General features: G+C 44.7%; 1 protein-coding gene across 1 annotated transcript in view; it reads left to right on the forward strand.

The window, feature by feature from the left end:
• Positions 1–298: 298 nt before the first annotated feature.
• LOC144513029 (interleukin-1 receptor accessory protein-like 1) overlaps positions 299–13,491 on the forward strand; it is a 216,443-nt gene continuing 203,250 nt past the window's right edge. Inside the window, exon 1 of the mRNA XM_078244090.1 lies at positions 299–380. Coding sequence (XP_078100216.1) covers positions 299–380 — 82 coding nt within the window. The remainder of the gene's footprint in view (positions 381–13,491) is intronic.

Here is a 13,491-nt window from a genome sequence, read left to right on the forward strand (position 1 = left end):
CATCAACAGCCTCCCCCAGATTATACAGTAAATCAGTAAAGCAGAGGCAGACAAACACTTTGGCGAACAAAATTTCCACATAGGGGTGTTAGATCTTTTACAGCTGACCTTAGGCTCTTGTAAAAGTAAAGTGTAAAAAGAACTTTCAGTTTCTTTTATATTTGAGCTTTGATCGAGCTTCTCTTGCCAAAAATCATTATCTCTTTTTTTATGTTTTGGATGGATTTAGTGTATTCACAGGCTGTCTCAGTATAGAATATTAAATCAAGTTTTTGTTTCCTTGTAGGACTGGTAAAAAATGAAAGCTCCCATTCCTCTTTTGATCCTGTTTCATGCCGTTGTGGTCCATTGCCTGAAAGTGGTGTCGAAGAGAGGCTCAGGTAAGTCATGTCTTTCTACCACAACTACAATCTCTTCCTTTTGTTTTAATGATAAACAAATCCTGAAAATGCTGCATAGTGTCTATTTTACTTAGAGTGTTCCATATATTAACAACTTCAGTTACATTAATCGGTACAGGTTTGAATCCCTGGAACATGCCAAGATGTTAAGGCCCTTCTTTTTACCTGAAAGCACACGTTTTGGTCAACAGCAGAGGGATTGCATGGCCTTGTGCTGTTGCCGACTCCAACCAGTCATGATGAAAAACAGAGCTGTTCTGTCTTTTAATAGCTTGATTTTGTAAGTCCAGAAACATTCAATTCAGTTTGAGGTTCTGTGAGTGATGATGGAATATTTTGTTGTTGATCTTTGCAGATCAATTGCATGTTGTAGTCTTGTTTTCATATTTGTTGTATAAGATAATAAGAACACAGACTTGTTTATTCTTGAAAGGTTTGCGACGTACCTCTTAATAACATAATAATGAGAGATCACATTAAACTTTGTGCAGTTATAAGGCACATGCTCAGATCGCCTGTCAGTGTGTAAGATTCACAATTAGTCGATTTGATTATCTGCAGCTCAAGTCAGATTTTGAACAGTGCAGACTGGAGTTAATTACGTTCTGGTTTTGGCTTTGTTTGTTTTTTTAAATATGTGCTTCCTTGCTATTGGACGCAGGGCTGGACTGGCCATCTGGCGTACCGGGCATTTTCCCGGTGGGCCGACGCACTTTTGGGCTGAATCGCCAATATAATTTATAGGACTTTTTTCTTTTCTTTTTTTTGGGCCGCACCGGCCCATTGGTTAATTTTCTTTATTGGCACTGGCCTGACCCAATGAAATCCAGGAACCCCCTTCCCCACTCCCGGCCCTGAGACACGAGCTGTAATAGCTATGCTTATGCTGGAAGTTTAGCATCCACGTTAAAATGGACAAACGACCACCAAAGCGCAAGGGAGGTGCAGAAAAATTATGGGAGAAAAAGATTAAGAATCTACAGGCGGATGCCTCAAAATGTGCCAAAATTTATGACATGTTTGGGGCTGTAGTAGCTGCTTCAACATCAGCGTGCGTGCGTGCGTGCGTGCATGCGCCTCACGTCATAACGACAACAAGCAGTTTAGCTGTAACATTAAAGTAAGTGGCTGTAAGGTAACCTGACTGCTTAAGCTTACATTGAAAATGCTAGCGGTTGGCCTGTTGGGTAGCTAAAAAAGTCTGTGTGATCTATGCAGCCTGTTCTACTAGGCTCATGTATACAATGTATACGGCTGTCTCTCTACATTGCCCAGACATTTAAGCTAAATTAATTATATCTTAACTTAGCTGACATTTCTCTCTGTTTCTCACTCTTTTAAAGGTTACCTTCTTAGAGTAAATCTTTCTTGTTCATTGGTGTGGGCGAAGGCAACATTTTTGACTGACTTTACTGACAATACATACGTGTATACTTAAATGTTATTAAATAATTTGAAATTATACTTTAAACTCTTCGTCTTTGGCAGTTACTTGTACTTGAGTATGGAGATTGTGTACTCTATGGCCTCCAGGTCGTCAATCAAAAGTGAGTGAGTACACTGCTTCTCTTGTATTGGTGCTCTTTTCCAGGGCATATACTACTCTCAGCTTTATTGTAGTTTTTGGGAAGGGTTATGGTTATGGTTATTGTATTTAGCAGACACTTTTGTCCAAAGCGACAAAATATGAATCTTACAATAGTTAAAATTAACAGTAAACAGTTTTTAAAAGTTGCTAAGCCAATATTAAGCGAAATAGTAATAACAGTAATGGCAATACAATATCAAATATCAATAATAATAAAAAATAAACAAATACCATAAATATACAAATCATAACTCTAAGAATTAATTAATTATTTAAGTGTAAGATCACATAACAGATGTCTTGAGACGCCTCTTGAAACATCCAAAACTATCACATGAATGCAGAACACTAGGCAACTCATATCATAGAATGCACTCATACTTTAAGAGAACTGTCTGCAGAGAATGTGTCTGACCAATCACGGTGGGTGTGGGCCGCCTGGGCCAAATTTTTAGTCCCAGTCCAGCCCTGATTGGACGCAATCAATTGTTCCCACAAGTGCTCGGTGTTACCAAACATAGCCAGTAGATGCAATTGAACGCTACTGAGTTCAGTAGTATTGTGGTATTGCAGAGAGGATGTGAGCCAATGATCTTGTGACCTGTATTAACATTTACTGTCTTAAATCAGCCTAATAGGTACAAAGGACAACTGTGAATGAGTTTATGAGTGAGTTGCTCTGGATCCATGAAGCATGTTTCATCTAAAAGAATGCAGCTGTGGCCTTTTAAGGAATGTCCAAGTATTTACATAGTTGTGGTACTAATACTGCGTGGCTTTCCAGACCTTTCTACAAAAGGATACATACAAGGTAGGGGAACAATCCACATTGGCTAACATGAAACTGAACATGAGAAATTAAGTCTTTGCAGTCTTGCAGTTTATTTTTTTTTTCTATCCAGAGGCTGCTTGCGTCTGGGTTTTTTACCCATGCATATTAGACACAGGTGCAGGAATGGCCCAAGGCTCATCAAAGGGTTTTCTGCTTTTCCAGCAATGGTCCCTACGGGCCATCTCATCGGATGCTTCATGAGCCATTGCCTGGGGCAAGGATTTGAAATGTGTCCACTGATAAATGAACGCCCCAACCCGAGCCAGACCTCCGTCCTTTGTTCCTTCTCTTTTAGCTTGTACGGCTTTATTAGAAGCCATGCTGGTTGCAAGTTAGAGCACAATTGTAAAAGGGGTTCTGGGCATTGAAAGCCAGTTTGAAATTGCATTGTCTTCATTTTATGGAAAGGAACAGCGGGGGCAGGAAGGTGAATATCCTGGTGTCATAGCAGGTATATTTCAAAGAAATGTTTTCAGGGTTTAGGGTTCCTTTGTTAATGAGATAAAACTTTTCCATTTTGTTTGGTCATATTTCTATTGCAGTTTGGATGACATCAGGCTCATAGTCTCCTTTAAAACCTCACTTGCAGTTTGGATTTCTGCACTACGTACAAGTGATATACTTCACTATGAAGGGCCCGTTTATGCAGGGTCTAGCAATATGTGACAGTTTTAGCTTTTGTTAAGATTGCTATAAAGCTTTTACATATAATGTTTGTATGTTTCCTATCTTAGCCAAATACTTTGACATTAATTCCATTTAAATCAAAAGCCTTAAAAGCCTCTTGCTTTTTGAAAATATGGAGATCCACTACCCTGGAAATCCAGAGTTCTCGCGAGAGCACAATTTGAATTTGCTCAGCGAGTCACTCTGGCATTGAGTAATGATGCTCATTAACTATGTCCTTGTAGCCGAGCTGAACCAATCACATTGGTGTATCTGATATAGGCGGGCCAGAGGCGAGCTAAACAGATGACGACAATTTAATCTATCAGTTAGCTCTGCTTGGTAGCTAAGCGTATGGGGCTCTGGATACGTCCAACGTGCAGTGAGATTTTCAAATGCATGTTTGGTGCTGCCCCTCGAGTTGGGCCATTTTCATTACTCAATGCCAGACCCTTAAACTTTCGGATTTGGGTCTGGATTTCCAGGCTAAAGATCCAGTTGAAATTGATCAAACAAATTACTGATTTAATCTCCAATAAGACAAACTGAGCTGCTCCAAACTCTGTAAACGTGTAGTGTTTTTCTTCCGTACGTTCGTTAAAGGAAATTCACTGTAGACAATCAAACCTGGAAGTGTCAGCCCATTAAAGGAAATTAAATGGCTCGATTGACTCCCTCAGGAACAATGAATCCACTATCTCACTTGCTTTCTCTTTCACTGGGCTCACACTTACATACAAACACAAACAATCAACTCCCGAAGCCCCTTCACAGTGCTGCATATGCACTGCTATTATCTGTAGATGATTAAATTCAAAACACCATCTTTGAGTAATGCTTTTTCTGCATTTGTACTCAGCATGGAACAGCGCAAAAACATACGATGCATATCTGCCATACTAATCCTCAGCATGCATAAGTAGAAGAACATATCCATTTGTCCTCTGCTGTGGTTCTTCTTTGTTAGAATGCTGATATGGCCTGAATGGTTGGGTGAACAGAATAATTATGTATATTTTTGCTTAATACAGCACATCAAGTCAGATGTTGAAGTAAAACCCACTCTTGGATGCTCTCACGTTGTTGTATACTATCGGTCAGTGATGTTCAACCCATGATGTACAATTCATTCCAGGAGATATATTTAACTCCATGACATGTTTTCATCAAGAAGCTTTTTTTTGGCTGCATTGCATTCTGGTTTATTGAGGCTATTGTGTGTGTAGAAATTAGTTGTCAGCTTCTTTTGTTTACCTTTACTAACCTCATCAATCATCACTCAGTGCCTAACTGCTGACATTTAAAACTAAAAAAATTTGGAGGTCAGCATACCTCACCTTTTGGCAAAGATTAGTCATCATGAGGAAATCTGTTTGTCAAAAGTGAGTAATATCTCTTTCTGGATTTGAGTGATCCTTTGTTGGTCTATTTCTGTTGCACTTGCTATTCTTGGTTATTAAAAAACAAACAAAGATAATGTTCTCTGTTGCGGTTATTGTCCTAAACATACAGTCAGCTCCCTTGTTGGCCACTTGTGCCATACTATACAACAGATGTTTGGTAGGGTCGTGTGAGAAAACCCTAAAAGTGCCATTGTTTTGTTACTTGGCAGTGAGCCGAAAAGAGCGGAATCCTCCTTCTGTACGCCACACAGCCGCATTTAATTTGATATGCAATAGAAACTCGAGAGTTCATGTAAGGTCTCACTTTTGACTCTCCAAAGTAATAACCATGCATTTATTCTTTTTCTCACCTCTGAACATGGATTACAATCAGAGTGAGAGTGAGAAGGAGTTTCGGAGGGTACTGAGGATGACGTTTGGCAGAACTGAATACAAAATATGGCATTGCAAAAGCAACTAAACAGACCATTTCCTAAATACTATAGTAGTGTTCTTATTGATTTCATGGGCATTGTTGTCCCCAGGGATTTACTGCGATGCATCTTGCTTAGAGCAGTTTCACAGCATGCCAGTTGATGATATACCAGCTATTTTGAGGATTGGACCTGCTGTCTTTTTTTGTCACAAGGACCTCAAAGCCAACATTTAAGCTCACATTTAAGGCTTTCTTTTTTGGCTAAAACGTGACTCATTCAGTAAATTTCCTCTGAGTCCATGCTTGATTTATTGTAACATTCATCTGACTTGTAAAGAAAATTGAAATATTGTGTTTTATGTCCCAAATTAACACACCAGTAAGGGAAACAACCTAAAATGGGCTTTTTATTGTGCATGGTTGATTTCTAATAAGGCAAACCAGGGACAGCATTACTGTCAGCCACCAACCATTTACCCATGTGGACCCTGCAGGGACAACAGCTCCATCTATTCTGAACAATTGCTTGTCTTTTTTTTTAAGATTATTTTTTTTGGCATTTAAGGTCTTTATTTGATAGGACAGCTTAGACATAAAAGGGGGGAGAGAGGGGGAATGAAATACAGCAAAGGGCTGTACATGAGCCGCATGCTCTACCAGGCAAGCTACCCAGGCGCCCCTCGTTTGTCATTTTTAAAAACAAGCAGCTTTTCAGCCTTTTGGGTCACCAATTGGTTGCCTCAGTAATTGTAGCTTACTTGCTGTAGTGCAGGAAACATTTCTCTTTTATAATCACTCAAACTCACCCCTTATCAAAACTGTTAACACGTCCCCCCCAGTGAACACCGATGACAGTTGTAGATTCACGATCATATTTCTTGACATTGATTGAGACAAATTTAGCCTCTCTCCTCCCCTCTGCTGTACAGTCATTAGTCCCCATTTATTCAACAGACATTGATGAGTCCCCAGACAAATGATGCTTACCTTTCCACAGTCTCCCAGTAATTCCAGCAATACATTACCCATAACACTCACAGTGCATCATTCTGTTATTCATGCACATGTGAAAAGCTGGTCTCTGACATGGGTTCCCATTTTGAAATGGATTGCAGAATCCTTTCCCTGCTTCTAGTTTCTATTAAGGATAGTCCGAGGGCCTGCTGTGTCACTCTGATGAAGAGTAGCTGTGAATAAAACACGCCACCGCAACAAGACCTTGGTTCCCATTAGAGAGCAGCTGCTGATCATCTGTCTCTCCCTGTGTATTTATCTACAGTAGGTCCTCAACATATATTTTTTCCTCTCTTCATAGACTTTCTGCTCTTGCAGGAGGAAGAATCAAGGACATCCCGACAGTCGTTTAAATTTACAGTCTTCACACCCATCGCAATGCACAACTCTGGGAGGATGTCAACATTAATATGTCAGTTAAAGGATAGAATGTTCCCCCCACATTAATGGGGCTACTCGCAATTTTGCCAATAATAAGGCTCCTCTTAATTGGAGAAGACAGTGATTCCTAACGGGGGACGTCGGCACACAGCACAAATTCAATTATGGCAAGCCATTTGACTCTGTAATTGATATTATAGGATGTTAAATATGGCAGGAAGCTGTCAGCAAGAACTTTGAGGGAGAGAAAGGGCACAGCACTTGCGACATGTCAGTTTTTTACAAATGAAAACTACTGAATGTCAGATAGTTCTTAATTCTTGAAGGTCCAATGTGTAGGAATTTCTCCCATCTAGCATTGAGATCATATATCGCAATCAACTCTCGCACCACGCAGTTCAAAGCACGTACAGTCAGGTCCATAAATATTGGGACATCGACACAATTCTAATCTTTTTGGCTCTATACACCACCACAATGGAGTTGAAATGAAACGAACAAGATGTGCTTTAACTGCAGACTTTCAGCTTTAATTTGAGGGTATTTACATCCAAATCAGGTGAACGGTGTAGGAATTACAACAGTTTGTATATGTGCCTCCCACTTTCTAAGGGACCAAAAGTAATGGGACAACTGGCTGCTCAGCTGTTCCATGGCCAGGTGTGTGTTATTCCCTCATTATCCCATTTACAAGGAGCAGATAAAAGGTCCAGAGTGCATTTCAAGTGTGCTATTTACATTTGGAATCTGTTGCTGTCAACTCTCAATATGAGATCCAAAGAGCTGTCACTATCAGTGAAGCAAGCCATCATTAGGCTGAAAAATCTAAACAAACCCATCAGAGAGATAGCAAAAACATTAGCTGTGGCCAAATCAACTGTTTGGAACATTCTTAAAAAGAAAGAACGCACCGATGAGCTCAGCAACACCAAAAGACCCGGAAGACCACGGAAAACAACTGTGGTGGATGACCGAAGAATACTTTCCCTGGTGAAGAAAACACCCTTCACAACAGTTGGCCAGATCAAGAACACTCTCCAGGAGGTAGGTGTATGTGTGTCAAAGTCAATAATCAAAAGAAGACTTCACCAGAGTGAATACAGAGGGTTCACTACAAGATGTAAACCATTGGTGAGCCTCAAAAACAGGAAGGCCAGATTAGAGTTTGCCAAACAACATCTAAAAAAAGCCTTCACATTTCTGGAACAACATCCTATGGACAGATGAGACAAAGATCAACTTGTACCAGAGTGATGGGAAGAGAAGAGTATGGAGAAGGAAAGGAACTGCTCATGATCCAAAGCATACCACCTCATCAGTGAAGTATGGTGGTGGTAGTGTCATGGCGTGGGCATGTATGGCTGCCAATGGAACTGGTTCTCTTGTGTTTATTGATGATGTGACTGCTGACAAAAGCAGCAGGATGAATTCTGAAGTGTTTCGGGCAATATTATCTGCTCATATTCAGCCAAATGCTTCAGAACTCATTGGACGGCGCTTCACAGTGCAGATGGACAATGACCCGAAGCATACGGCGAAAGCAACCAAAGAGTCTTTTAAGGGAAAGAAGTGGAATGTTATGCAATGGCCAAGTCAATCACCTGACATGAATCCGATTGAGCATGCATTTCACTTGCTGAAGACAAAACTGAAGGGAAAATGCCCCAAGAACAAGCAGGAACTGAAGACAGTTGCAGTAGAGGCCTGGCAGAGCATCACCAGAGATGAAACCCAGCGTCTGGTGATGTCTATGTATTCCAGACTTCAGGCTGTAATTGAATGCAAAGGATTTGCAACCAAGTATTAAAAAGTGAAAGTTTGATTTATGATTGTTAATCTGTCCCATTACTTTTGGTCCCTTAAAAAGTGGGAGGCACATATACAAACTGTTGTAATTCCTACACCGTTCACCTGATTTGGATGTAAATACCCTCAAATTAAAGCTGAAAGTCTGCAGTTAAAGCACATCTTGTTCGTTTCATTTCAACTCCATTGTGGTGGTGTATAGAGCCAAAAAGATTAGAATTGTGTCGATGTCCCAATATTTATGGACCTGACTGTATTACAGCTACGGTAGCCTTCACGCTTCAAAAAGCCGGTCTCTTGCTCTTTTCAATATCCTTTTTCTTTTTCTGGGCAAAGAAGACGACTCCTGTTCCTGAAATCCTTTGGATTTTGAATATGTGTGGTCCTCCATGTTTCCTTCTTCAAACTTCCTGGGGCCGGGAAGCTACAATACCCATTAGCAACATTAGCAGCATTAGCAGCACCTGTGAGTTTATCATGTGACAGACGCGAAAGGGGGAGCATGAATATGTCCTGTATGTCCCTTACCGGCTAACGTATTTCAAGATCCATCCATCCATCTTCATCCGCTTATCCGGGGTCGGGTCGCGGGGGTAGCAGCTCCAGCAGGGGACCCCAAACTTCCCTTTCCCGGGCCACATTAACCAGCTCCGACTGGGGGATCCCGAGGCGTTCCCAGGCCAGGTTAGAGATATAATCCCTCCACCTAGTCCTGGGTCTCCCCCGAGGCCTCCTCCCAGCTGGACGTGCCTGGAACACCTCCCTAGGGAGGCGCCCAGGGGGCATCCTTACCAGATGCCCGAACCACCTCAACTGGCTCCTTTCGACGCAAAGGAGCAGCGGCTCTACTCTGAGCTCCTCACGGATAACTGAGCTTCTCACCCTATCTCTAAGGGAGACACCAGCTACCCTCCTGAGGAAACCCATTTCGGCCGCTTGTACCCTGGATCTTGTTCTTTCGGTCATGACCCAGCCTTCATGACCATAGGTGAGGGTAGGAACAAAAACTGACCGGTAGATTGAGAGCTTTGCCTTCTGGCTCAGCTCTCTTTTCGTCACAACGGTGCGATAAATTGAATGTAATACCGCACCTGCTGTGCCGATTCTCCGACCAATCTCCCGCTCCATTGTCCCCTCACTCGCGAACAAGACCCCCAAGGTACTTGAACTCCTTCACTTGGGGTAAGGACTCATTCCCTACCTGGAGAAGGCACTCCATCGGTTTCCTGCTGAGAACCATGGCCTCCGATTTAGAGGTGCTGATCCTCATCCCAGCCGCTTCACACTCGGCTGCGAACCGATCCAGTGAGTGCTGAAGGTCACAGGCCGATGATGCCATCAGGACCACATCATCTGCAAAAAGCAGCGATGAGATCCCCAGCCCACCGAACTGCAACCCCTCTCCACCCCGACTACACCTCGATATCCTGTCCATAAATACTACAAACAGGATTGGTGACAAACGCGCAGCCCTGGCGGAGGCCAACTCTCACCTGAAACGAGTCCGACTTACTGCCGAGAACCCGGACACAGCTCTCGCTTTGGTCGTACAGAGATTGGATGGCCCTGAGAAGGGACCCCCTCACCCCCGTACTCCCGCAGCACCTCCCACAGTATCTCCCGGGGCACCCTGGTCATACGCCTTCTCCAGATCCACAAAACACATGTAGACTGGTTGGGCATACTCCCAGGCTCCCTCCAGGATCCTTGCGAGAGTAAAGATCTGGTCCGTTGTTCCACGACCAGGACGGAATCCGCATTGTTCCTCTTCAACCTGAGATTTGACTATCGACCGAACCCTCCTTTCCAGCACCTTGGAGTAGACTTTACCGGGGAGGCTGAGAAGTGTGATACCCCTGTAATTGGCACACACCCTCTGGTCCCCCCTTTTTTAAAAAGGGGAACCACCACCCCGGTCTGCCACTCCTTAGGCACCGTCCCCAGACTTCCACGCAATGTTGAAGAGGCGTGTCAACCAAGACAACCCCTCCACACCCAGAGCTTTAAGCATTTCTGGACGGATCTCATCAATTCCTGGGGCTTTGCCACTGTGGAGTTGTTTAACTACCTCAGCAACCTCCACCAGGGAAATTGATGCCAATCCCCCTCATCCTCCAGCTCTGCCTCTACCATAGAGGGCGTATTAGTCGGATTTAGGAGTTCCTCAAAGTGCTCCTTCCACCGCCCTATTACCTCCTCAGTTGAGGTCAACAGCGTCCCCATCCTTACTGTACACAGCTTGGATGGTTCCCTGCTTCCCCCTCCTGAGGTGGCGAACGGTTTTCCAGAAGTACCTTGGTGCCGACCGAAAGTCCTTCTCCATGTCTTCTCCGAACTTCTCCCACACACGCTGCTTTGCCTCTTTCACGGCAGAGGCTGCAGCCCTTCGGGCCCTTCGGGTACCTTGCAACTGCCTCCGGAGTCGTCTGGGATAACATATCCCGGAAAGACTCCTTCTTCAGTCGGACGGCTTCCTGACCACCGGTGTCCACCACGGTGTTCGTGGGTTACCGCCCCTTGAGGCACCTAAGACCCTAAGACCACAGCTCCTCACCGCAGCTTCAGCAATGGAAACTTTGAACATTGTCCACTCGGGTTCAATGCCCCCAGCCTCCACAGGGATGCACGAAAAGCTCCGCCGGAGGTGTGAGTTGAAAGTCTGTCGGACAGGGGCCTCCTCCAGACGTTCCCAATTTACCCGCACTACCCGTTTGGGCTTACCAGGTCTGTCCAGAGTCTTCCCCCACCCCTTGACCCAACTCACCACCAGATGGTGATCGGTTGACAGCTCCGCCCCTCTCTTCACCCGAGTGTCCAAAACATATGGCCTCAGATCAGATGAAACGATTATAAAATCGATCATTGACCTTTGGCCTAGGGTGCTCTGGTACCAAGTACACTTATGAGCATCCCTATGTTCGAACATGGTGTTCGTTATAGACAATCCATGACTAGCACAGAAGTCCAACAACAAACAACCACTCTGGTTTAGATCAGGGAGGCCGTTCCTCCCAATCACGCCTCTCCATGTGTCTCCATCATTACCCACGTGCGCGTTGAAGTCCCCCCAGCAGAACTATGGAGTCCCCGACTGGAGCCCCATGCAGGACTCCACTCAAGGTCTCCAAGAAGGCCGAATACTCTGAACTCTTGTTTGGTGCATATGCACAAACAACAGTCAGAGTTTTTCCCCCCCCACAACCCGCAGGCGTAGGGAGGCGACCCTCTCGTCCCACCGGGTTAAACTCCAACGTAGCGGCGCTCAGCCGGGGGCTTGTGAGTATCCCCCACACCCGCCCGGCGCCTCACACCCTGGGCAACTCCAGAGAAGAAAAGAGTCCAACCCCTATCCAGGAGTATGGTTCCAGAACCAAGACTGTGCGTAGAGGTAAGCCCCACCAGATCTAACCGGTAGCGCTCCACCTCCCGCACAAGTTCCGGCTCCTTCCCCCACAGAGAGGTGACATTCCACGTCCCCAGAGCCAGCCTCTGCTGCCCGGGTCTGGTCCGTCGAGGCCCCTGACCTTCACTGCCACCCATGTGGCAGCGCACCCGACCCCAGCGGTTCCTCCCACAGGTGGTGGGCCCATGGGATGGAGGGATGTCTGCCACGTAGCTTTTTCGGGCTGTGCCCGACCGGGCTCCGTGGCAAACCCGGCCACCAGACGCTCGCTGACGAGCCCTCCATCTGGGCCTGGCTCCAGACGGGGGCCCCGGGCTTCCTCCGGGCAGGGTCACTTCATCCCTTCCTCGATTTTTCATAGGATTTTTGAACCATTCTTTGTCTGGCCCCTCACCTGAGACCACTTTGCCTTGGGAGACCCTACCAGGAGCACCAAGCTCCAGACAACACAGCCCTCAGGTTCATAGGGACACACAAACCTCTCCACCACGATAAGGTGATGGTTCCCGGAGAAGGTATTTCAAGATGGCGCATGAATATGGAGCGTCTACCCCAGTTCATGTGAATGCAAATGTAAAATTTCAAGCCAACAGGAATACTTGGAATTGATGGTGGTGGTAAATATTCATGAAAAAGGACAAGTTTGTGAACGGGCAACACAGATTTTGATAATGAACAACTAAACACGTTACACACTGGACCTTTTTAAAGTAATAAATAATTGCATTACTATTAATATAGAAGTGCTATCAGATCCACTATACACCACTTGTCAGTAATAACAGCTTGGAATGTAAAGGCTCAAAATTAAGTTAAAATTTCTAAAAGAAATTCAGGAAACTTAAGCTGTGATTGAAAGCTTAAATTCAAGCTCTCTTCTCCCTCTCTCTCTCTCCTCTCTCACACACATACAGAGACACACATCTGTGCATACCCGCGGCTCATCTTCCCTTGGTCAATACCACATACCTGCCACAAATGTTGAATGATTGCCTCCACCGCACCGTCCGTTCATCGCGGGGGAGATTGATCACACACGATAATAGAAATGAAATGGCTAGCCACATGGAGGTTTTTTTTCCCTCCCGCTGCTTCGACAGAGAAAGGAAGTGAGAAGCATCTCAACAAGTGTGCCAGATATAGGCCTATTGACAACTGGGGGTTACTTTGGATATGTGCTCCAGGTTGGAAATACATGCCACAGTCCTGCGTGTGAGATGGATGACGATCAATCACCTGATTTATGAGCGAAATAGACCCTCCGTGGCCTGTTTCCTGACCTGTAATAATGTTACAACACCACAGCAATTGAGAAAAATGCCAGAGAAGGGTGTAGAGGGCTGCAGCTCAGTGAAGATGCGGTGTGTAGCTGTAGGTTTAGGTGTTTAAAGCTGCTGTCAGTGCTTCTGTGCGCGGATCAAAGACATTTCCGATTACAGCTATTTTTATTTATTTGATGCATTTGGGTTTAAGGCATTGGCTGTCGAAAAATGTCACCCGCAGGCGTATGAAGCCTATAGGATGATTGGATTACTGAAATCCAGATTTGGGAAATGGGGTGGACTTGTGGGATCAGACACCT

The sequence above is a fragment of the Sander vitreus genome, chromosome 24, assembly GCF_031162955.1.
Source record: "Sander vitreus isolate 19-12246 chromosome 24, sanVit1, whole genome shotgun sequence".
In the NCBI taxonomy this organism is placed as follows: Eukaryota; Metazoa; Chordata; class Actinopteri; order Perciformes; family Percidae; genus Sander; species Sander vitreus.